The sequence below is a fragment of the Pelobates fuscus genome, chromosome 3 (genome assembly GCF_036172605.1).
Source record: "Pelobates fuscus isolate aPelFus1 chromosome 3, aPelFus1.pri, whole genome shotgun sequence".
Taxonomy (NCBI): Eukaryota; Metazoa; Chordata; class Amphibia; order Anura; family Pelobatidae; genus Pelobates; species Pelobates fuscus.
Window position 1 is genome coordinate 99,910,123 of NC_086319.1, and position 27,028 is coordinate 99,937,150.

General features: G+C 40.0%; 1 protein-coding gene across 1 annotated transcript in view; it reads right to left on the reverse strand.

The window, feature by feature from the left end:
- Positions 1-22,053, reverse strand: part of STK32A (serine/threonine kinase 32A) — a 231,321-nt gene extending 209,268 nt beyond the window's left edge. The window contains exons 1-2 of the mRNA XM_063447376.1: positions 21,900-22,053; positions 11,666-11,850 (exon numbers count right to left, since the gene is read on the reverse strand). Of these exons, the coding sequence (XP_063303446.1) occupies positions 11,666-11,717 (52 nt within the window). The 5' untranslated portion in view covers positions 11,718-11,850; positions 21,900-22,053. The remainder of the gene's footprint in view (positions 1-11,665; positions 11,851-21,899) is intronic.
- Positions 22,054-27,028: the final 4,975 nt, after the last annotated feature.

A 27,028-nucleotide genomic window follows, 5' to 3' on the forward strand; every position in this document is an offset into this window, starting at 1 on the left:
CATGGCCTACTCTGCGATGGTCCAATCAAATGCTCCCCATATAGGAGCATTGGAAACCTAAAGCACATGCGCATTACAGTTCTGCATAGGCAAGCATTGCCACTAGAGGGGGGATTTAACCTTGCAGTGTAAACATTGTAGTTTCTAAAATAAAAATGCAATATTTTACATTGCAGGGCTTAAAGGACATAGACACTGCACCCAGACCACTTTACTGAGATGAAGTGGTCTGCATGACTATAATGTCCATTTAAGTATAAGAATAAGTAAAGATAACATTAAAAATCCTGAGAAGGGACAGTTCCATTTAATATAAGTAATGCACTGCAGCAAATCTAGCTAGGACTAACAGGAATGAGAAAAATAAAACGGAGATTGAATTATTGGTTCTATTTCAGAAAAGGCTTAATCAGTTGAAGTTTGTAGATTTGGCTGAAAAAAGGCTTTGAATCAACTCACAATATATGAACAGTGCATCCTAAGTCAGTCAAAATGTCCATTCTAAATTAAACTCTATGCATTTGCTGGACCTGTTCAGATGATATGGAGCCAGATGGCAGTTGCAAGACTAATGTTCCATAAAATATATATATTCCTTATTGTGCCAGCTCTGAATCAGCATATATTTAAGAGTATTTAATAATATAAAGTGGTTATACAGGAAAGCTGAACCGAAGTGAGATTCATTAGAACATTTATCAAAGCAAGAATGGTACTAAGGGGTTGGCACAAAATCTTTTGGCATAAAACTCGATGGTCAAAGATTTTCCCAAAAGGGTCTTCGTTTGGAAAACAGTACTTTAAATGCTGGATATCAGGACAAGTGTAGTTTTATATATTGCTTTACCTTATTGTTTTTATGTACATTAAAATACAAGTACCATCAGATCTCATGATTTTTAATACTACAAATGACTTTTTCCCTATATTTAAAGGGACACTAAAGTCACCAAAACAACTTTAGCTTAATGAAGCTGTTTTGGTGTATAAATCATGCATCTGATGTCTCAGTGCTCAGTTCACTGCCATTTAGAAGTTAAATTATTTTTGTTTCTGTTAATGCAGCTCTAGCCACACCTGCCTTGGCTATGACTGATACAACCTGCTAAAAGTTTAATTTTCAGTAACTTTGTATCTCCTGCTCTGTAAATTGACCTTTCATCACATACAGGGGACTCCTGCAAGGTCTAGCAAGCTATTAACATAGCAGGGGATAAGAACATCTAAATGAAACAGAACTTACAATAAAGAAAGGATAAACTTTAGATGACACTTTACAGGAAGTGTTTAGGAAGGCTGTGCAAGTCACATGCAGGGAGGTGTGACTAGGGTTCATAAACAGTTATTTAACTCCTAAATGGCAGAGAATTGGGCAGTGAGGCTACTGGGGCATGTTCTATACACCAAAACTGCTTCATTAAGCTAAAGTTGTTTTGGTGACTATAGTGTCCCTTTAATCCCTTAAGGACACATGACATGTGTGACATGTCATGATTCCCTTTTATTCCAGAAGTTTGGTCCTTAAGGGGTTAATTGGGTTGTGATGTAAATGGCTAAATTTTTTATACACATACAAAAGGATACAAAGAGCCACATGCAATGATTTTCAATGTTTGTTCAGTAGTTGTAATTTTTAAAGAAGTGACAGTTCCTCTTAAAGGTAAGTGTGAGAAAATACTACTTTACAGAAAGCGTATTTCAGTAGATGCCATAAAGACTAACACAATACATTAAAAAATAAATGGAAGAATTTGAATGTGCGTAATGTCTTTCTGCAAAAATATGTTATGTTAAAGATATCAAAGCTTCTATTATGGGCACACCATACTGAACTAACTGGTAGACAACAATAACAACAATCATTTATGCAATCATTTGTATATTATATCAATAGGTTGTTGGACATCTAGGAGTACATTACTTCTGAATTTAGGGTTGTTTCTTTAGGTATTTCACATAATTGCCACTAGACCTGGCTGGAGTGTTAGTCCACACAAAGCTTTAACTGAAACAAACCTTTGTATTGAGACCACCTCATACACTATACGGACAAAAGTATTGGGACACACTTATTAATGAGTAATCCAGGTGTTTGCCACTGGTGTATAAAATCAAGCATATAGCTATGCGAGCTACATTTACAAACATTTATGAAAGAATTGGGGTTGTTCCCGAGAGCTCAGTGAATTCAAGCGTGGTACTGTGATAGGATGCCACCTTTGCAATAAGTCCCTTTGTGACATTTCATCCTTGCTAGATATTCTTTTGCCAGCTGTAAATTGTATTATTGGAAAGTAGAAGTATTTCGGAACAGCAGCAACTCAGCCACAAAGCGGAAGTCCACATAAAGTCATAGAGCGTGGTCACTGAGAACTGAGGCGCATGGTGCAGAAAAGTTGCCAACACTCTGCTGATTCCATAGCTTTGCTGATTCCATAGAGTTACAAACTTCCACTGGCATTAATATTAGTACAAACACTGTGTGGTGGGAGCTTCATTAAATGGGTGTCCATGGCCGAGCAGCAGCATGCAAGCCCCACATCATTAAGAACAATGCCAAGCATCGGATTGAAGGGTGTAATGCACACTTCCACTGGACTCGGGAGCAGTGGAAACATATTTTGTTGAGTGATGAATAAAACTTCTCTGTTTGGCATTCTGCTGGCCGAGTCTAGGTTTGGTGAATGCCAGGAGAACATCACCTGCTTGACTGCATTGTACCAAACATAAAGTTTGGTGGAGGAGGGATAATGGTATGGGGCTGTTTTTCAGGGGTTGAGCTAAGCTCCTTATTTCCAGTGAAGCTATGCTACCAACATTGTGGAAACATTTGGGTAAGGCCCTTTTCTATTCCAGCGTGACTGTGTCCCAGTGCACAAAGCAAGGTCCATAAAGACATGGTTGGATGAGTTTGATGTGGAAAAAACTTGACCGGCCCGCACAGAGCCCTGACCTCAATCCCATCAAATACCCTTGGGATGAACTGCAATGGAGAATGTGAGTCAGGCCTTCTCGTCCAACATCAGTGCCTGACCTCACAAATGCTCCACTGGATGAATGGGCAAAGATTCTCATGGTATGACTCGAAAATCTTTTGGAAAGCCTTCCCAAAAGAGTGGAAGCTGTTATAGCTGCAAGAGGGGGACCAACTACATATTAATGTCTATGGTTCCCTCTTAGCAGCTGTAACAGCTTCCACTCAGTCTAATGTATTTAGAATGCAAAGTCCTAAAAGTACCTGCTGGTGTAATGGTCAGGTGTCCCAATACACTTGTCCATATAGTGTATGTAGTGATTGCAGAGTTACTGAAATATAACAGTTTACTCATGGATGTGTCCAACAGTTCCTTAATACTTATTAATATTTTAAGTAGTTTTTTTTTTTTTTTTTGTAAACCTATATTATTCCCCTTTTTTAATTGACACAAAAACACTAATTGAATTTGTCAACTAAAATGTAAATCAAGTACAAGCAATTAAATATAATTCAGCAAATATTTAGGCTAAACATCAGGAACTGTCAAGATTCTACCAGCTGATATGCCTGTAGTGAATATATATTATGGAAAGATATATGAGATCATGCTAACAAGTGGAACAAGACTATATTTAAAAAAAAATCAGGATAGCCATTTTAAATTATTCAGCTACACAAATTAAATTTAAAGGTTAAATAGGCTCTTTTGACTTTCTATTAAAAGACTGGTACAACATTTTAGGTATTTTGTAACAAAGCCCTGATTAATAGCAATCTGAACCAAATCTGGGAAATCATCTTAGCAAAATCAATTTTTGATGTATTTTACAAGGATTTAATCAAGTTCTTCCCATCAAAGACAGTAAGGATCAGGGCCGGACTGGGAACAGAAAGCAGCCCTGGAAAAAAATTATTCCAGCCTTATAATTCATCGGGCCACAGAGTGTTTGTGTTTTTTATCTCGATGTGCTTTGGGGCTGTTATATTGTTTATTACCCGCAGCCCCTCACTCCGTATGATCCATGGGTATTACAGTGCTGTAATACCCACCCTCCAGGCTGGCACACACAATCTCAGAACAGACAAGCTCAACAACACACACAAGTTCTCTTACTCATACACAAGCTCACTACAGACAAGCTTACTGATACACACAACCTCACTACAGACAAGCTCGCTGACACACACAAGCTAACTCAAGTCAAGATCACTGATACACACAAGCTCACTAAAGACAAGCTCAATGACACACATACAAGCTCACTACAGACAAGCACGCTACAGACATGCTCACTGGCACAAATACAGACAAGCTCATCTGACACACACAAGCTCACTACAGACATGCTCACTGACATTCACAATGTCCCTATAATCTCACTGACACAAACTCAAGCACAGCACACACACATAAGCTCACTACAACCTCACTGACACACACATAAGCTCACTACAAACGCACTGAAACACACAAGCTCACTACAGACATGCTCACTACAAGCTCACTGACACACACAGAGGCTCACACACACACATAAGCTCACTACAAGCTCACTGACACACACACAGGCTCACACACATAAGCTCACTACAGACATGATCACTGACACACACAGGCTCACACACATATAAGCTCACTAAAAACTCACTGACACACAAAAGCTCACTGACACACTGGCTCACTACAAACTCACTACATGCTCACTGACACACACAAGCTCACTATAGACAAGCTCTCTAAACACACAAAAGCATAATACAGACAAGCTCACTGATACAAACAAGCTCACTATGAGCTCAGTGACACACACTCAAGCACTGTACATGCTCACTACAAGCTCACTGACACACACATAAGCTAACTATAAACTTACTGAAACACAAGCTCACTACATACATGCTTACTGACACACAGGAGCTCACTACCAACTCACTGACACACACAAGCTCACTACAGACATGCTCACTAAAGCACACACAGGCTCACACACATAAACTCATTACAGACTCACTGACACACACATGCTCACTGACACTCTCGCGCACACACACACACACACACACACACACACACATAAGCTCACTACAAGCTCTCTGACACACAACCTCACTACAGACAAAAAAAATGTGACAATACATTTAAGGACGATAACTATCCCAGAAAATCTTGAACTACATCTGAATCTTTTATTCTAATATTAAAAAGGGACTATTCACTAAGGTGTTTATTGGTGATTTGAGAACCACCTTTAAGACCACAATAGCAAAGTTGGGGAAAAAATTCCAATTCTACTAAAAAAAGATTTATTTTTTTTACAACTTGGATATTTGTCCTAAATATTGAAAGACAATTCATCAGCACAAGTCACTTTTTATTTAATAAGCCCCTTAATATTTATATCAAAGGTAACATCCGTCCAACAGGTGATTAGAAAAGAATTATTATTTTCTACATCTATTAGTGTCTTAAAAGAACACTCCAAGCATCCTAACCACTACAGCCCGCTGGGACTATTGCTAAATTGGATAATTTGTCTACATCATCTAATATCATAAACAAATGCTTTTTAACCACTACAGACCTCTGTAGTGGTTATGGTGCCAGGAGAACCCTGCTGCCATTCATCACTAAGGTGTCAAACTTTTTTAGCATGGATTGACATTTATCTAGGTTTTACTGGGCGCCCATCCCGCAACTGTTAAATCTGGTATTCTACAGCAGGAGAAGCCATATTTCACTGCTTAGCACAAACTAGGACTGGAGTCATAAGCTGAGAGTATCAGTGCTGTCCCCAATCTGCATGGTGGCATGCTGTAGTAGTTGTGGTATTTGAATTGTTCCATCAATTTAGAATTTCAGTTTATGGTTTATTATAAACTGGTGCTTAGTGTATATACTCCACAAAGTTTAATTATTTAAACCAGGGCTGCCCAATAGGTAGCACCCCAGACATTGTAGAACTACAACTCCCATGATGCCTTTTCATTCTAAAGGCATGAAATACATCATGGAAGTTGTAGTTCTTCAACATCCGGGGATTTCAATTTTAGGCAGCCCTGATTTAAACAGTGTATTGTCTGAAACTCACAAGTGTCTCTTTAAATTTAAAGTCTATGGTAAATTCCTGTCAATTTTCAGTTTAATGAATACATCTGCCAGTGTTTTCCATAGGGATTAATTCACACACAGAAGCTCACAACAAGCTCTATACATATACACACACACCAAACTCACTGACACACACTAGATCACTACAAGCTCTATACACACTCACTGACACACATTATCAATCCTGGGCTTCTTAGTGGCTATATAAGTACCTGTAACTTCACTGTACCTGGACTGTGAGTGCAGTGTGAGCATTTTCCATGAAGCTCTTCTTCCACTTCCTGTGTGAAAGGTCACCAGGGAGAGGCTGGGGGCGGAGCTCTAGTGCGGGGGCTGGATCTGCAGACTGTCCATGCAGAGCTGGAGGGAAGCTGCTTTTGTGAGAGAGTGAGAGAGAAATGCAGGTGCTCTCACTGCTCTCTGCTGCAAACCAGCTGTCCCCTTTTTTTCTTACCGGCCTCTGGAAGCCATCCAGCAAACTTTCTGCCCCAGGCTCCAGCCCCAAACAAAGATGTCAGAGGAGGAAGAAAAGAGTAATGTGCTGCACTGCCGGCCCCAGGAGCACCAGCCCACCGGGGAATTTCCCGGTATCCCGGTGGGCCAGTCCGGCCCTGGTAAGGATATTGGAGGCACATCGATGATACACTTTGCGCATAAACTGCTTCCAAAATCATTCATTTCCATACAATTAATTATAAAATGAGAACATGCTATAGCAGGAAAGCAGCCATGGCTACAGTCATGGGAAAGTATGCCATCTTCTATAGTTTTTAAATATCAGGACATAACAATCATATGTTTTTTAGCAGGTCTTAAAATTAGCTAAATACAACCTCAGATGAACAACAAAACATGACATATTACACCGTGCCATGATTTATTTAACAAAAAATACAACCAAAATGGAGAAGCCCTACATGAAAAACGAAGTACCCCATACTGCTTCCATAGGAATTAAGAGGCTAAGGTGCTGCTAATCAAATGCCCTTGGCTAACTGATTATCAGTAAGTGTTTACACCTCTTTTAAAGCCAACGTTTTTGCAGTTTGTTGGTCTGGAACATTCCGCTGTGTGTTAGTACTATGCCAAGAAGAAAGGGCATCAGCAATGATCTCAGAGAAGCAAGTGTTGCAGTCCATCAAACTGGGATGGGTTGTAGGACCATTTCCAAACAATTTAAGATCAAACTAGGAACCTAGCGCACGCACATTTCATTTTATTTTGCAACCCCATAAAACTTTCTATTGACAGACAAACAATTTTTAATTGAAAAAGTGCTCTGCACTGTTGTTTCAAAGTCAACCCAAACTAAGGAAGGGATAGTCAATAGGTTGCTCACCCACAATACTCAATAACAGTCTGCAGCACAGCTAAAGGATTAACTCAAGGTCTTTTTCATAGATAGTCAACATATAGCATGCCAGGTGGTCATTTGACTATAATATATATTAGCAAAATAACGGATACCTTGAGAGTTTCAATTCAACCATGTACTTGTATACTTTTATTCTAGGTCCTAATGTGTATCTAATAAAAACTTGTACAGTCAGTATTGTATGTTACAAGTATCTGTGTTCAAGATGTCGCACTTGAAGTCTAACGCACTGGTTATTTCATGATGCACTACGGAAAAATGGCTTGATATTTTTCAGCAACAACTTGCGTTAGGTCTTACTGTGCTGTTGCACTGTTATGATTTATATAGTAACATACAATTTACTCAGCTATAAATGAGCTTTAACAGCCGCTTTCAACATTGAATTGGTGAACACTTTGTACTGTGGCTTCATTCATGTAATACTGCAATTAAACGTGAATTCATCTGCGAGCATAATTATACTGCTCAGCCTTTAAATGTCCTCAGGACCTTCATGGCACTAACAACAAACATGTTTATGGTGGAAATTTTGACGCCAGAAGAGCCTGCATGCGCATGTAGGAATTCTCTACCCGTCTATAGACAACAACAACAACATCAATCAATTGATTATATTAATCAAGATGCAATCATTTATCTTAAAGGTCAGGAAATTGCATATCTTAAAGAGGAAGCATAATATAAAAAAAATGGTGTGACTCTGTAGACCATGGGTCGTCAACCTGGTCCCTACCGCCCACTGGTGGGCGTTTTAGGATTTCAGGTGGGCGGTAGGGATTTCCAGGTTTTGGCGACCGGGCGGCCGGTGCGAGCCGGCGGTACCCCTGCGACTGGGTACCGGCGTGACAATTTGCGGCCCCGGCCCGCGCGGCAAACCGCCGGGGCCGCATATGGAGGGGTCCATCGGGTGGCCCATGCTGTCAGGGCCACCCGATGGATGTGGATTGTGAGGGGGCCCGGTCAGCGCTGGGCACTTTAACAGCGCGACCGGGCCCCCTGTGATGACATCGCAGAGCTGGGAGGAAGTGACTGCACGTCACTCCTCCCAGCTAACCCTGAGAGCCGCGCGGGAGGAAGACCAGGGAGTCAGAGTGGGAACTCTGACTCCCATCCACCTGAGCCACCACTGGACCCCAGGGAAAGTCACCCTCCTGAATCTAAAAGGTAGGAAACAGGAGGGTGACAAATATAATGTGTGTGTGTGTGTCTTTGTATGTATGTCGTGTGTGTGTGTGTGTGTCTGTATATATGTGTGTCTTGTGTGTGTGTATGTATGTGTGACTGTCTGTTGGTATGTGTGTCTTGTGTGTGTCTGTATGTATGTGTCTTGTGTGTATGTGTGTCTGTCTGTGTTCCTGTATGTGTCATGTGTGTCTTGTGTGTGTGTGTGTGTGTGTGTATGTATGTGTGTCGTGTGTGTGTATGTATGTGTGTCGTGTGTGTGTCTGTATGTGTCGTGTGTGTCTGTATGTGTCGTGTGTCTCTGTATGTGTGTGTGTGTCTGTATGTGTCGTGTGTGTATGTGTATGTATGTGTGTCTGTATGTGTCGTGTGTGTCTGTATGTGTCGTGTGTGTGTGTGTGTATGTATGTGTCGTGTGTCTGTATGTCTGTCGTCTGTCTGTATGTGTGTCTGTGTGTGTGTATGTATGTTTCGTGTATGTATGTATGTGTCGTGTGTGTGTGTCTGTATGTGTGTGTGTGTCTGTATGTGTCGTGTGTGTGTATGTATGTGTCGTGTGTCTGTATGTGTGTCTGTATGTGTGTCTTGTACGTGTGTCTGTCTGTTATAGTGGACTATATAGTAAGTGGGCTACCTAGCTCAGCCTTCCTACTGGTCATTGCTACAAGGAAGGTTAAAAAATAGAAAAAAGGGGGGAAAAAAAGGTGGGGAGGGGAATTGAGGAGGGAGAGGAGATGAGCTGACGCACAAATGAGAAATCATATTATGCGCAAACAGAGAAGTCGTCTGAATATCACTGAAAGAGACCTTCGTTTGTTCCTTACGAAAATCGAACCAGATATCAAATATTTAGTCTCGCAGCCTCGCAGGTAATTTAAATTTACTTTATTGTTTTCTCATTAAACTTTATAAAGTTAAAAACCTTATAAACCTGCATTAAGTAGAAATAAAAAGATAAATGTACGTACATTTATTTTTTGTAAAACACCCTCCTTTCTAAAAAATATTCTGCATTTGCGCGAAAACTGGTGGGCGGTAAGGACATTTTTTCAACCAAAAAGATGCATTAGTGGGCGGTAGGTAAAAAAAGGTTGACTACCACTGCTGTAGACTATCAACTCTGCAATGGTTTCTGCAGCATCTGTGAGTGTTTTTGTGTATATTTCTGTATTTAGGCAAACAGGGACCTGTGATATGCTGGGTTGCACTGCAAATATTTGTTGCGTTAAATGTCCAAAACAATAAAGAAGTTTTTAAATTAAAATGTGCATTCTAAAGGAGCACTATAGTGTCATTAATACAAACATGTATTCCTGAAACTATAGTGTTAAACTAACAATTTAGGTCCCTGGTCCCTCTTCCATCACTTGGAAAAGGTGTTTTTACTTGCTGCGGCTGGTCCTGCTTTTATGGCTGAGGTCATCAATCTTGATGATCTCAGCAAATCCTATGCTTTTCCATAGGAAAGTACTAAGAGGCTATTGCACATGAACTGTAAAATGCAGTGCTACACCAATCAGTATGTCATCGTAGAGTTGCATTGAACCAATTAATTATCTCTATGAGGAACATTCAACTAAAAGTTTAAAAAGTAAAATGGCCGCGGGCAGCAAGGGGGCAGTGATCTCCCTGCTCAGCTCCCTCTCGCGCACAACAGTGATGCTGGAGCCGGAATATGACGTCACTCCGGCTCCGGCATCACTAAGAGGCTCCCTCGCCACCCGCACGCCAGCCACTCAGCAGCCCCACTGGACCCCAGGGACCGCTTGCCAGCCACCCAACAGCCCCACTGGACCACAGGGACTCCATGCCAGCACTGCTAAAGGTGGACGAAAAAAAATAAAATATTGTATGTGTGTCTGTTAGGGAGTTTGTATGTGTTTGTGTGTCTGTCAAAAAGTATATGTGTGTTTGTCAGTGAGAGTGAATGTGTGCTTGTCAGTGAGTGTGTGAAAGTGTATGTGTTTGTCAGTGAGAATGTATGTGCTCTTGTCAGTGAGAGTGTATATGTGTTTGTTTGTATGTGTGTCAGTAACAGAGTATGTGTGTGTCAGTGAGAGTGTAAGTGTGTCTGTCAAAGAGTATGTATATCTGTCTGTCAAAGAGTATGTGTGTCTGAGTGTGTCAGTGTGTATCTGTGTGTCAAGGTTTGTGTATGTGTCACTGTGTATATCTAAGTGTGTTTGTGTATTTGCCAGTGTGTATCAGTGTGTTTGTATGTGCCTGTGTGTGTGTACATGGCAGTGTGTGCATGGCAATGTGTGTGTATCTGAGTGTGTCAGTGTGTATCTGTGGGTGCAAGTGTGTGTATATGTCACTGTGTGTATCTGAGTGTGTGTGTATTTGTGAGTCAATATGTGTGTATCTGTGTGGGTGTATCTGTGTGTCAAGGTGTGTGCCTGTGTGTCAGTGTGTATCTCGGTGCCCGTGTGTGTGTGTGTGTATCTGTGTATCAGATACATATATACACACACACACACACAGATACACACACTGGCGCATATAAAACCAGATATACACACCTTGACACACACCGACACATACAAACACAGATACACACACTTTTAAACATAGATACACACACTTGACACAAAGATACATACACACAGATACACACTGTGTGTCAAGGTTTATGTATCTGTGTCAGTGTGTGTATCTGTGTGCCACTATCTGCCAGTGTGTGTGTGTGTCAGATTCATACACACTGGCATATACAAACACAGATACACACACCTTGATACACAGACATATACAAACACAGATACACACACCTTGACACAAAGATACATACACATGCACACAGATACAAACTGTGTGTCAAGGTGTGTGTATCTATGTGCCAGTGTATGTGTGTGTGTATTTGTGTGTCAGATATACACATACACACACTGTCACATACATGCACACCTTGTATGGTGTGCATGTATGGGGGGAATACTCATCTGTACGTATTACTGTTTATAAGTAAGCAAAAAGGACATTGTCAGTATTTCTAGAGCTATCATTAGGCTTTCCTTACCCTCTTCATTTTCATAGCACACTGCGGTTTTCGTTGAATTATTGGCTCCCATTGCTGATGTGTTCTGAGTTTACATCCTCAGAGAATCCCAAGTCTGGATGATCTATTTTCATGTGTGTGGTGGTAAAACCAGTTACATTTCCATCTCAGGGTCTCTTGATTAAAGTTATAAGCGTCATTGGGCACTGTAAAGATTTTAGAACGAAAATAACATTTAGAAACACCATTTGATACAATACTATTATCAAAATTACTTAGCACTGATTGATAAATTATTAAACTTCAAGAGCTTTCTGTAACCATTCTACCAAAGAGTAATATTTTGAAAGTATTCGTGTGTTGTCTAGCAGATGAATATTAATGTACTGTACAGTTCTTCCACAGATTAGATCAATTTTTGAATCCAATAAATAAAGTTGGACATGACTTGTGTTATTATTTTGTTTCTATTTTACTTACTTAATTTAATATGCTTTTATATTAACATTACAACAACCACCTGCAAAAGGCATCCAGAGCATACCTAGATTTTCACATGACTCTCTTATTTGGGTCAAAGTTCTTAAAAAAAAAAAAATAAATAACTGTGCGATTTGCTCATGTATCATTCAAACTCAGTAAGCAGATTACTGAAAGAAAAACAGAAAGAAAAAAAAAATCACATTTAACGGGACACTACAAGTATCCAGACCACCCTGTCTCATTGAAGTCCCCTTAAGCCTGCAAATGTAATTACTGCAGTTATTTTGGGCGCTTTTGGGTCCTTGGGAGACTTTTGGTCTGCTAACTGACGCTTTGCATGAGGACATCAAGTGTCAGCTAAATCCCCATGGGAAAGTATTGATTCAATGCATGCACATTAGGTCCCCCCCACCAGTTAAGCTCATGGAGTAGGAGCGGAGGAGGAGAATTTAATTTGTAAGCACAATATTTATTCCTGCAACTTTCCAAGACACCCTAAAACCTGTACATTGGGGGTACGGTTTTACTCAGTAGACTTCGCTGAACACAAAACAGCGAAAACAGTCAAACTTATCACAGCGATGATATTGTCAGTGAAAGTTAAGTTATTTGCATTTTTCACACACAAACGACACTTTCATTGATGATATTGTTGTGATACGTTTTACTGTTTTGAAACACTGATATTTGTGTTCAGCAAAGTCTCCCGAGTATAATAGTACCCCCATGTGCAGGTGTTATAGTGTTTTTGAAAGTTACAGGGTCAAATATAAGGCTTGATTTTCTGTTTTTTTTCTCATTGAACTTTGCCAGGTGGGTTATGTTGCCTTTAAGAGCATATCGTAGCCCAGGAATGAGAATTACCCCCATGATGGCATATTATTTGCAAAAGAAGAAAGCCCAAGGTTTTGCAAATGGAGTATGATCAGTCATTTTTAGTAGCCACTTAGTCACAAACACTGGGCAAAGTTAGCGTTCATAATTGTTTTTGCATTGTTAACACACAAACAAATATAAATGCTAACTTTGGTGTTTGTAACTGAGTGGCTACTAAAAAAAAAACTGAATATACCCCATATTGAATACCCTGGGTTGTCTACTTCAAAAAAATATGTACATGTGAGGTGTGATTTAGAGATTTATGACAGATAACAGTGTTACAATGTCACTATTGATAAATTTCAAACATATATTTTGAAACTGCAATGTCCTACTTGTACTTATAGCCCTATAACTTGCAAAAAAAAAAGCTAAGAACATGTTAACATTGGGCATTTCTAAACTCAGGACAAAATTTAGGAACTATTTAGCATGGGTGTTATTTGGCAGTTGTAGATGCGTAACAGATTTTGGGGATCAAAGTTAGAAAAAGTGTTTTTTTTTTTAATTTTGTCATTATATTGTATAATTTTTTTATAGTAAATTATATGATATGATGAAAATAATGGTATCTTAAGAAAGACCATTTAATGGCGAGATAAACAGTATATAATATGTGTGGGTTCAGTAAATGAGTAAGAAGAAAATTACAGCTAAACACATAAACCGCAGAAAGAGCCCTGGTCCTTAATGGTAAGAAAATTGAAAAACGGTCTGGTCACTAAGGGGTTAAATATGCATAGGGATTTGAGCTAGTGCGCAAGTTACCCTTTTTCTTCTTTGGTTTTTACTGTTTGTATTGGGGATGATGTGTGCTATGATCGTTGCTGCCACCCAGGAGTAGTGGGAGTTTGAGCATAGGACTTATTTTTGTGTATTTATGAAACGGAATTACCCTGAATTTGTTTTTCCAAATTAAATATCAAATGAGAGTGCCATAAGTTTAGATTTATTGGGACATATGCGAATTCAAAATAGACAAAGGTGTAGATTTTGAAAAAAATAGAGAAAGGCCTAACAATATTGTTGGAAACATATTATATGCTTTTGGGTGTTTAGATAACGGTAACCAGAGTATCTCTCTAATAGAAAGGGGCTCTATTTTTTCTGCCTCCATTTAGAACCATCTCGGTTTGTTGTTAGCTAAATTAATTCCAATGGTAGAGGCAGTGTTAGTGTTAATAAAAATAAATAAAAAAATACATTTAAGATGTTGTAATGTTGTAAGCTTTATCCTACTAGGTTTATTATTCCAAATTAATGTAATCATGGACAAATGAACCTTGTTTAAAAAGGATAATGGGATAGATAATGGTTATTGTTCTTAGGTAATAAATAATCTTGGTAAAGACAGACATTTTTATAGATGCCAGTCTGCCCATCCACAAAAGCTCAAGTCCACACCATCTTTCCATTTCTCTTTGAAGGTAGGGCTCAGCTTTTTTTTAGATTATAAGAATGCGTAACAACTTATTCTGCCTTGGGAAGAGGAGGCATTGGAGCTGGAGAGAAGAGAGAGAGGAATATGGAGCAAGGAGCTGGAGGGAAGAGAAATACGGAGCTGTAGGGGAGAGTGAGAGGGTGCAGGAGCAAGAGTGTGAGAGGAATATGGAGGGGAGAGAGGTAGATGGAGCTGGAGGTGAGAGATGGGGGGCGATGGAGCTGAAAGGAGGGGAAGCTGAAGGGAGGTAGCTAGAATTGGAGGGAAGAGAGGGTGCTAGATGGGACAGAGGAAGATGGAGCTGGAGGGAGGAGAGGGAAATGAAGGGGGAGAGAGATTGAGCTGGAGGGAAGATGGAGATGGAACTGGAGTAACCTCTGCACATAATGCTGACACAATGCATTAGAGCAATGCTCCTCAACCCTCTCCCCGAGGCACACCTAACAGACCAAAATTTAGGGATTACCTGGCTGTATCTAAGGTGTTTAGAAAAACAAAGGTTTTTTTTTTTTGGTTTTTTTTCAATTTATATTTTTATTAGAGTTTGGATACTCATAGTATAACTTGCCGTAGTATCAGGGTAATAACAAGATTAAAGTAATAACAAAATTAAAGTAATATCAAAAATATGACAGTGCCTCAGAATACACTTTGCTGTGGTAAGGAAGTGTCAATATGGTTGCATCAACGTTCAGCATCTGGGTGTAATAATAGCAACAACTGTGCCGTAATATTAAAGAGATAACTGGATTAAAGTAATAACAAAAGTATGACAGTTCCTCAGATTCCTTTTGCTGTAATATAAAAGTGTCAACATGGTTGTATCAATGGTCAATAGCTGGGTACAATAATATCAATCGTTTGCAGGAGCTGCAATTTGGCATAGGTGAAGTGTAGGTGGTGGCCCTTGCGCCGCAACTGGTCAACTGTGCAGGAACTGAAGGTATGCGTGTTGCCGCTATGAATGGTAGCTTATGAGTGTCTCTTAGACATAGTCGATATATACATGCTCTTCTTCTGACCAAGACTGCTTTTGGGCGTACACTGCGCCGCCGTGTCTTCTTCCCTTGATTCCTTTCTGTCGGTCTCAGGGAGGTGCAACTGGCGGAGGAACTCCGTTTGGTCGTCCATGGAGGTCAGGGTAAGCATCTGGTTTCCCCGTGGTACCGCCAGGGATCCATCTGCTCCCCATCTGTATCTGACTCCTGCTCCCCGTAGTTGTTTGGCAGCTGGTGCCAGTTGTCTCCGTTCTGCAAGTGCTGCGAATGGGATATCCCAATATAAGGCCACTGTGCTACCCTCTAGTTGCACAGTGCCCAGGTCTCTGGAGCGGGACATGATAGCGGAGCGAGTCGCTATGTCCTTTGTGACCGCTATAATGTCTCTGGATGCGTCTCTCGGGGCTGTTGCCGCTTTACGGATTCTGAACGCTGAGAGTATTGTGTTGGAGTCAGTACCTCCTTTAAGGCCCATTGTAGATATTAGACGGTGGATATAGGGTACTAATGCCCCTTCCTCTACGCTTTCAGGTATTCCTCGGAGGCGTATGTTCCGCCTTCTATGTCGAGCTTCCATAGTGGTGACAGTCCGGGTAAGCTTCTGGACTTGCGAGGTGGATAGTCTGCATAGAGTCTTGGGAATGCTGTATCTGGTGTTCCCTTGCACTTTCCCTGGTTTCCAGTTCTGTGAGCCTTTGCTGGAGGTCCCCCACCTCTTTCTGTGTGCTCAGTATGTCAGCTCTCCACACCTCTCTCATTTCTGTTAAAAGGTCTCTTATGTCCTTTTTCGTTACAGGGGACGATTCAGCTTCTGATTCTGAGTCAGGACATGGGGGTTCAGACTCTGCTGGAGGTGAGGTAAGGCTGTCCCTGTCATCTTGGGATTCCTCCTCCTCCTCACTGCTAACTGCGGGCGCCATCTTGGCGGCAGCCTGTGGGGTAGGCCTCATAAACGAGAGACGAATATCGGGCGTTTTGGGCGTCTCTGGGTGGCGATTTTTCTTATTTTTTCGCCCCATTGGTGGCTCTGTGTGGGAGGCTTACGTGTGGCCGTGTGTGGGAGCTGTTTGCCGGGTATGTAGCTTACTTTATCGGGCGCTGGTGCGGAGCTCCACACACTCGCGTCTTGTTCGCTCGGCGGTCGGCCACGCCCCCTTTTTGTTTGTTTTTAAAGTATTTGACCTGGGTAATCCCTACATCCTGGACTGTTAGGTGTGCCTTGAGCAGTGGTGTATTCTGTATTTGCGCTGCCCTAGGCACGACTAAATTCAGGAACCCCCCTGATCTAAATTTGCTGCACCACTTCGTATCAAAGCCACTTTTTTGACTGACGGACTCACTCCCTCATTGACACATGCACTGACCTACACTCACTGACAGATACACAGTCATTGGCACACACACTGTTTAAAGAACCCACACTTTGACAGACACACACTGACAGGCACACACACACTCTCAGATACACATACACTGACATACACTCACTGACACAAACATCCTCACTGATTTGACACATTCACTCACTCATAGACACATACTGACAGCTACACACACTCACTGACACACAAACACACACTGACAGACACACACTCAATGACAGATACACACACACTCTCTGACAGACACACACTCTCTGACAGACACACACTCTCTGACAGACACACACTCTCTGACAGACAGACACACACTTACTCATTGACAGACACACACACACACACACACACACACTGACAGACCCCCCTCACACACTGACAGCCACTCACACACAATGACAGACACACACACACACTTACTGACAGACACACACATTTTATCATACACTCACCATTTTTTATTATTATTATTATTATTATTATTATTATTATTATTATTATTTAAATTCACCCTTGTTTAACATTTTTCCAGGGCTGCTTTCTATTCCCAATCTGGCCCTGCTGGGGCACCCAGGTAAGTGACAAGCTATTTGAAAACCATTTTCCTCCTTACCAGGGATGGCTGCAAAGGCACTGCTGGTGTCATAATTACAGTATGCTGTAGTGGCTATGAATATCTACACTCAGGATTTACCTGTGATTTGTGATGAATATCTAACCAAATTCCAAAATTAAGGCCAAAATAGCAAAATCTGCAATTTCAACCTACATTTTGCAAAATGGTTACCAATTCCCTAAGTGCAGCTAGATATAAATGGGAAGGCTGATTACACAATACATGAGTCAGATGGATGGGGTGGACGAAACATGTCTTGTATAACTTTCCATGTGAAGGCAAAGAGTGAATCAATAAATAAAATATACACAAGGTTCCCCAATCAATTTCTGTCAAGAAGATGAGTAGATTGGGATTGGGGGTAAGAAGCACATGCTGGTACTATAAGGAAACATGACCTCGCCATAATGTACATCAATGTTGTTTGAATTCATTATATTGTGAACTAACTTACAGATCAATATCTTGATGTGACGCATTCACGGTAGCAATGATGACTAATTGCATATGCATTACTTATACATTATCTGTTTGATAAAAATCAGGATCCTTGAGAAAAACACTATAATTAAAAAATGTATTTTAAAACTTTCGGCTCCTGATGAATCCTAACAGAACCTTCATGTTTTAATGGTAATGCTCCTGTAAAGACATACCTTTATACAAATAGCAAAGGGAAAGACATACATAAAAAAAGCCATTGTGCAATATTACATGACTTAAAAACCTACTCCAATTGTTGAACTCAATGTTGAAGTAGGATTCACACAATATTAATGTAGCAACAAAGGAGGAAGGCTTGGGAAAAAAATAGAGCATGGTGACTATAGACTTATAGCACCATAACCACTACAAAGAGCTGGATCGGTTACACTGGTTAAAGTGTACCTTTAAAGGCGAACTGTAACTTCACAGGAATGTACACCACTGAATAAAACATTGAAAATCGTCTATAACTTATTAACCTGTTGCTCGTCAGATGCTCTTTTGTTTTAGATTTATATTAAAGATGTAGCAAATGATATAAATGATAAGGCAAACCCATGGCATACATTGCAAATGAAATGGAGAAACAGAAATATTAATGTCTCTTCTCGGTATGGTTTCTTTATGCTGATAGCCAGGTGCAAAAGACGGAGCTTATAACAATGACGGACAGGGAACTGAAATGGAGGCAACCAGTTGCAATTTAAAGCTGTGGATTTAACTATTCTATAGTATTTTTTAATCTCTGCAAAAACATACTTGTTAAATATAGGGATCAGTGAATATCATATTAAAAAATCTGGGATGTGACATTTTCCCTTTAAAAAAGAACTGTTGGTTCTCTGGAAGTTACATAATTGACTAAATAAAACATAGAAAATCAACTATAATTTGCGTTAACCTTTTTTTTGTTTAACACCAAACTTCTGGAATAAAAGGGAATCATGACATGTCACACATGTCATGTGTCCTTAAGGGGTTAATGAGATATGCATTTATATTAAAGCTTTAGCAAATAACATCATAATCCAGTTCAATCCAGGCAAAACCAGGGCACACTTTGCAAATGAGGAGGTGACGACAGACAAACATTGTTTCATTTCTTCTGTTCTCTCTACGCTTTTTTCTAGGCTAGCTGCCAGGTGCAAAGGACATGGTGTATAATAGTACACTTACAATAGCAGGATAAAAAGATGTGGATTTCTACTTTTTATTTTATTTTCCAACCTCACATATGCATAGTTTTAAATATGTGGATAAGTAAACATAATAGGAATTCCGAGACATGACAACTCCCCTTTAAGGCTAGGGTTAGGCTCTCATTACTCTTTGGGCAGTACCAGGACATACATGTCAAGGCCTGCGTATGAATATTGGGAGTAAAATCCCTAGGGAAGAAGATATTTGCAGTTACTGCCATTAAATTAGCCACTCTCCTGAAAAACAAAGAGGGAGCAGGAGAGATAATGTGATTTCCTTCCGAGCTACTCTGCATATCAGGATATAATAAATATGTATGTGAACAGGTTGTTGATCCAGAGAGAAGTTAGATCGCCATTATGGAGTCAAGACAATTGGAGTCAAAACGATTGGAAATCATTTCAAATTGTGAATTTGCCTCCTTTAGGATCAACAGCGTACAAAGATATGTATAAAAGGTTGAAGTTGATGGACGTCAGCCTTTTTTCACTCTTGATCACTATGTAACTATGATTATACAGAGAGCATCTGTTGCCTGGAGTGCAACTAGCTTCCATCAAAGCAGGACAGTGAAAAGCACCCCCCACTCTAACCTAACCATAAAGGGACACTATAGTCACCAAAACAACTTTGGCTTAATAAAGCAGTTTTGGTGTAAAGATCACGCCCCTGCAGTCTCATTGCTCAATTCTCTGAAATTTAGGAGTTAACTCACTGTGTGTTTATACAGCCCTAGTCACTCCTCACGGCGTATGACTTGCACAGCCTTCCTAAACACTTTCTGAAAAGAGTCGTCTAATGTTTACACTTACTTTTTTGCAAATTTTGTTCAATTTAGAATGTCTTAGAGCCTGCAGTAGCCTCCTGTGTGTGATTAACGTTCAGTTTACATAGCAGGATATAAAAACCTTTAAAGTAAGTTACATCTGATTGAACCATTTTTTTTCCATGCAGGCTGTGTCAGTCACAGCCAGGGGAGGTGTGACTAGGGCTGCATAATCAGAAACAAAAGCGATTTAACGTGTAGATGGCAGTGGGTTGAGCAGTGAAACTTCAAAGGCATTATCTATACACCAAAATTGCTTAATTAAACTACAGCTATTTTGGCGACTATATTCTCCCTTTAAGCCTAAATATGTAATATAAAAGCTACATAATACGAACATTAACACCATCTTGGGGTTCTAATATGAGATGCAATTATTTATTCAAAATACACACTTCACCTTTCTATACTTACAATTAGTAGATGGTCAAAGAAAAGTATATTGCATTGTTTATATAGTGGTGAAGTGCATGCATCTCATGTTGACAACACGATCTAATAAGGTGTATTCATTAAATAGGCAATATGACAAGGGAACTGCAAATGAATGCCATACTAGTCAAATTTGAAATATTTACCAACTTAGCAATAACTCCAACTTGGCTATTTTGGCCTGAAATTTGAAATTCACTTATTCTTTTGAAACAATTCATGTTTACAAAACTAAAAAGTACAAACGACCTTATCCACTAAAATACCAGATGGTTTATATAATTAATGATTATTAATGCACCATGTATTAATATTTTCCAAATTTTAAATTATAATACTTGTACTTGTGTACACTGGTGAAACAAAACTTAAACTTCGTAAGGTCAAATAGAACCATAAAATGTAAGTTTTAAAACCAACAAAAACCTACAATTAAAATATATTTGGGACATTATTGTTTTGGCATATTTCATAATTATTGTAAAATCGTAGCAAGAATACGTTTATTTTTGCAAGCTTTTTTTTTGTTTTGCTTGTCTTTTATTTTGGACAGATGTTTTTATTATTTCATAATGTTTTTTTTTTTTTTTGTCTACTCATAGTGAACTTATATCGTTTTAAAACCTTTTAGAGCCCCTGTACATAGAGGGCTGTCAGAATGATGCCACCCTCGTCAGATTCACACTATTGATTTCTATTCACAGCAAAACCACGTCTTCAATAAATAATAATTAAAATAAAGAGAAAAACTGTCCCTAACGGCTAACGGACATTACTGAACAGATGCTCCTGTCACCAAATATATATACACAGCATTCAAATTATTCCATGAGTCCAAGAAATATGCAAATAATAATTAATTTGACATGTTGTTTGGATTTTACTTTAAATTGTATTTTATATTATATTTGTACTATTATACTAAGTACGCATGTCAACTTCATCATGGAAAGTCACGTTTATTGTATGATAATAGATCTCAAATATTTTATCATTGGTATTTTATGACATTTTTAGTGATATCAAATTTATGGAACTTTACCGTTTCGGTTTATAGTCAGATATACATGTTTAATATGCACACTCAGGAAACTTTAAATTAAATTCTACACATCTGTAGCTTTGGAAAAACGCGAGAAGAGGTTTAAATAAATAAACTCTGCTTAATAAACATGCCACGAACAAAACATTAGCACAATAAGAATATATCTCCATAACATGTCTCAATGAATGATTGTTTTGTACTTTGATAAAGGGATGTCTGTTAGTTTAAAACCAGCAATTGCTAAGTAAGCTGATTAGTGGGTTTTTAACACTAACTGTTCTTTCCAATTAACTATTATTTTGCTTGGCTGGCTCATAAACAAATCCACTAGTTTAATGCAACAGGAGATTGGAATTTGAAATGCCTTTTAAACAATCTAAACAAACCCAAAGCTAATTAAAATACTGCAGGACTGGAATAAGTTATGTGCTACTACAAGACTCTCATTCAAACAGACAGTGGATACAACTTACCATGAATTAAGGATGTGGTCTGTTCTAGGATAATAGAATACTGGAAGTTCTAAAGGCTCCTCCACTCTTCAGGTAGGTGCTGGTAGAGCAATGGGACAGTGAGGAAAGATGCTGCAAGGGTAGGAGAGAGATACTGGTTGACAGTCATAGAGGGTGGTCCTTCTCATCTGCAGTATAAACAACTGTACAAAGGGATGTCCCTGGGAAGTTTCCTAGCTGCAAAGTGACATCAGCTTCTGGCGCCCTCTAATGGTCTATTTGGGGAAAACATGTGATAGTAATAAGCTAATTTCATGTATTGCAGCGACTGTTTTACTTGGATTCCATATGCTACAGGTTTTCTCTATTATGAAGTCTCGAACACTCTAAATACTGCATACAATGGTGGATCACACAAGTGGCTTGTTGCTCCTTGTATAGGTAAGGAAATCCAGAAAATAGAGCCTTTTGTATAGCTAAAAAAAAAAAAAAAAAAGGGGGGTGGGGGGGCAGATTATTATCATACAATGCATTTTTAAACATCTGCTTGTTAAAGTCGAGTTTAACAGATTGTTGCTAAGAAAGCACCAAGATGTGCCTGCAGCATTAAATTGTCACAAACAAGACTGCAAGAAATAAAAAATACTGCATAAAAAAAGACATCTCTAAGATAAACACAGATGTTTCTAGTTCGGGTATAGGTTCAGAGTACATGTTTGGGGTTAGGATTTAGTTGAAACTGTTGGACTAATCTTAGAGGGATTTAGGGTTAGGGTTAAAGCTTGGTGTAGCTCTAGCATGGTTTTGGATTAGGGATTAAGGTTGGGGTGGGTAGCGTTAGCATGAATTAGGGTTAGGGATTAAGGCTGGGGTAGCATTAGCATGATTTTGGGTTAGGGATTAAGGTTGGGGTAGCGTTAGCATGATTTAGGGTTAGGGATTAAGGTTGGGGTAGCGTTATCATGATTTAGGGTTAGGGATTAAGGTTGGGGTAGCGTTAGCATGATTTAGGGTTAGGGATTAAGGTTGGGGTAGCGTTAGCATGATTTAGGGTTAGGGATTAAGGTTGGGTTAGCGTTAGCATGATTTAGGGTTAGGGATTAAGGTTGGGGTAGCGTTAGCATGATTTAGGGTTAGGGATTAAGGCTGGGGTAGCGTTAGCATGATTTAGGTTTAGGGATTAAGGCTGGGGTAGCGTTAGCATGATTTAGGGTTAGGGATTAAGGTTGGGGTAGCGTTAGCATGATTTAGGGTTAGGGATTAAGGCTGGGGTAGCGTTAGCATGATTTAGGGTTAGGGATTAAGGTTGGGGTAGCGTTAGCATGATTTAGGGTTAGGGATTAAGGTTGGAGTAGCGTTAGCATGATTTAGGGTTAGGGATTAAGGTTGGGGTAGCGTTAGCATGATTTAGGGTTAGGGATTAAGGTTGGGTTAGTGTTAGCATGATTTAGGGTTAGGGATTAAGGTTGGGGTAGCGTTAGCATGATTTAGGGTTAGGGATTAAGGTTGGGTTAGCGTTAGCATGATTTAGGGTTAGGGATTAAGGTTGGGTTAGCGTTAGCATGATTTAGGTTTAGGGATTAAGGTTGGAGTAGCGTTAGCATGATTTAGGGTTAGGGATTAAGGCTGGGGTAGCGTTAGCATGATTTAGGGTTAGGGATTAAGGTTGGGGTAGCATTAGCATGATTTAGGGTTAGGGATTAAGGTTGGGTTAGCGTTAGCATGATTTAGGGTTAGGGATTAAGGTTGGGGTAGCGTTAGCATGATTTAGGGTTAGGGATTAAGGTTGGGGTAGCGTTAGCATGATTTAGGGTTAGGGATTAAGGTTGGGGTAGCGTTAGCATGATTTAGGGTTAGGGATTAAGGTTGGGGTAGCGTTAGCATGATTTAGGGTTAGGGATTAAGGTTGGGTTAGCGTTAGCATGATTTAGGGTTAGGGATTAAGGTTGGGGTAGCGTTAGCATGATTTAGGGTTAGGGATTAAGGTTGGGTTAGTGTTAGCATGATTTAGGGTTAGGGATTAAGGTTGGGGTAGCGTTAGCATGATTTAGGGTTAGGGATTAAGGTTGGGGTAGCGTTAGCATGATTTAGGGTTAGGGATTAAGGCTGGGGTAGCGTTAGCATGATTTAGGGTTAGGGATTAAGGTTGGGGTAGCATTAGCATGATTTAGGGTTAGGGATTAAGGTTGGGTTAGCGTTAGCATGATTTAGGGTTAGGGATTAAGGTTGGGTTAGCGTTAGCATGATTTAGGTTTAGGGATTAAGGTTGGAGTAGCGTTAGCATGATTTAGGGTTAGGGATTAAGGCTGGGGTAGCGTTAGCATGATTTAGGGTTAGGGATTAAGGTTGGGGTAGCATTAGCATGATTTAGGGTTAGGGATTAAGGTTGGGTTAGCGTTAGCATGATTTAGGGTTAGGGATTAAGGTTGGGGTAGCGTTAGCATGATTTAGGGTTAGGGATTAAGGTTGGGGTAGCGTTAGCATGATTTAGGGTTAGGGATTAAGGTTGGGTCAGCGTTAGCATGATTTAGGGTTAGGGATTAAGGTTGGGGTAGCGTTAGCATGATTTAGGGTTAGGGATTAAGGTTGGGTTAGCGTTAGCATGATTTAGGGTTAGGGATTAAGGTTGGGGTAGCGTTAGCATGATTAAGGGTTAGGGATTAAGGCTGGGGTAGCGTTAGCATGATTTTGGGTTAGGGATTAAGGTTGGGGTAGCGTTAGCATGATTTAGGGTTAGGGATTAAGGTTGGGGTAGCGTTATCATGATTTAGGGTTAGGGATTAAGGTTGGGGTAGCGTTAGCATGATTTAGGGTTAGGGATTAAGGTTGGGGTAGCGTTAGCATGATTTAGGGTTAGGGATTAAGGTTGGGTTAGCGTTAGCATGATTTAGGGTTAGGGATTAAGGTTGGGGTAGCGTTAGCATGATTTAGGGTTAGGGATTAAGGCTGGGGTAGCGTTAGCATGATTTAGGTTTAGGGATTAAGGCTGGGGTAGCGTTAGCATGATTTAGGGTTAGGGATTAAGGTTGGGGTAGCGTTAGCATGATTTAGGGTTAGGGATTAAGGCTGGGGTAGCGTTAGCATGATTTAGGTTTAGGGATTAAGGCTGGGGTAGCGTTAGCATGATTTAGGGTTAGGCATTAAGGTCGGGGTAGCGTTAGCATGATTTAGGTTTAGGGATCAAGGTTGGGGTAGCGTTAGCATGATTTAGGGTTAGGGATTATGGTTGGGGTAGCGTTAGCATGATTTAGGGTTAGGGATTAAATTTGGAATACCATATCAAGTCTTGTGGTTATGGGTAGGGTAATGTTAACAGGATTTAGGGTTGGGGTAGCGTTATAGTGGCTCGGACTTTAAAATTAAAAGAACACAAGCGCCAATACAACTTTATTGCAGTTTTTTACATCATTAATATGCTTTATTTTTGTGCAGGCTCAAACTTTATAGTTTATGCACAAAAAATTATGAATACATTTTCAGATTGCTGCATCATAGGACTTCCTTTCAAAATTCAAAATTGAAAAATAAGCGAATCATTTCAGCAACAGTTTATAAGATGAAAAAGTGAGATTTTTAGCTGTTTGGAATTTACTTATTGGCTGCGTCTTTATTTTTTATCTTCAACTACTAAATATCCTCACAGTCATCTCACTCCAGCCTCTAATGCACTTATAGGATCAGTACTTGCTGATTAGTAAACACACGAATATCTATGTGTGTAAATTCCAGAAACACACGGCTTTATACACACACACACAATCACTGCAGTGTACATTGTAGCTTGTCAGTACCTTCACATACATATACAGAAATTTTATCTACATTTAGCAGGAATTGGTGATTAAAGGAACATTCCAAGCACCGTACCCACTAAAGCCTGACATTCCAAGCACCATACCCACTACAGCCTTAACTTCCAAGCACCTTACCCACTACAGCCTGACATTCCAAGCACCGTACCCACTACAGCTTGACATTCCAAGCACCGTACCCACTACAGCTTGACATTCCAAGCACCGTACCCACTACAGCCTGACATTCCAAGCACCATACCCACTACAGCCTGACATTCCAAGCACCATACCCACTGCAGCCTGATATTCCAAGCACAGTACACACTACAGAATGCAGAAAGTGAGCAATGATCAGAACCCTTGTCTGAGGTTTTGTCGAATGGAAGTAATACACTACTGTCACCACACAAAACTGGACCAAGGTAAAAGTCTAGTTTATATAGAGGATGCAAATGACTAACACTTGTGAGAACAATGAACAGAAACAATCTGTCCAAGTGCAGTCAACAAATTGAATAGATGTTGTGCCTCTGGTGCCAAAGGCAAGAATAGATGGCATGAAAATCTAGCATGCCTACAAGCATAAGAAAAGGTTTTTAGCCATGAAACCCTGCATGATCTAGGTGAGAAGGGGCAGGATGAGTTTTCCACAATTGACTAATTCACTTTCTCTCTTTTCATAGCTTCCTTAATTAAACCAACGATTGTTTTTGATCTTCTACAAATCACTGTGGAATCCTGAAAAATTTGTAGGTAATTTCCCTCTGTTTATTCTTCTGGAATTCTCTGTTGCCTTTTGAGACCACAGGTCACCTGTCCCATTCTTCTTTAGAAGACTTTATGCCTTAATCCAGTCTGTGCATGGTTTAGGCATTGTGTGATATTTAAATGCCTTGCACGAGTCACATATATTGCTGTTGACATATTTACATGTATTTGAATTTGTTTAAGCTGAATTTACATCATGCTTGATTGATGTGTGCATTTATCCATGCAACCAGTTCATGACTGCAGACCCACAAACCCCATCCGTTGCCCAATAAACACACAACACCTGTATAATGGATAAGGGCAACGGCCACAGCTTTATTGAACATTTTTGACCAGCATTAAAACCAACTGTCAGCTGATGGGGTGATTCATCCATCAGACAGATCTCACATCCTTTTACCAGAGTCCAAAGCAGCCTGCCTTCAGCCCAAGCATGCTGCGACTCCCCAATCCGACTTGGCACTTGCCTTCCCATGCGCGGGCCAGGTATTCCGCTGTGACAAAACAAAACAGAGACAACCAGACACAGAGAAAAAACACCACCAACACCACCACTTTTCTACTAACATTAACCATCACAGGGAG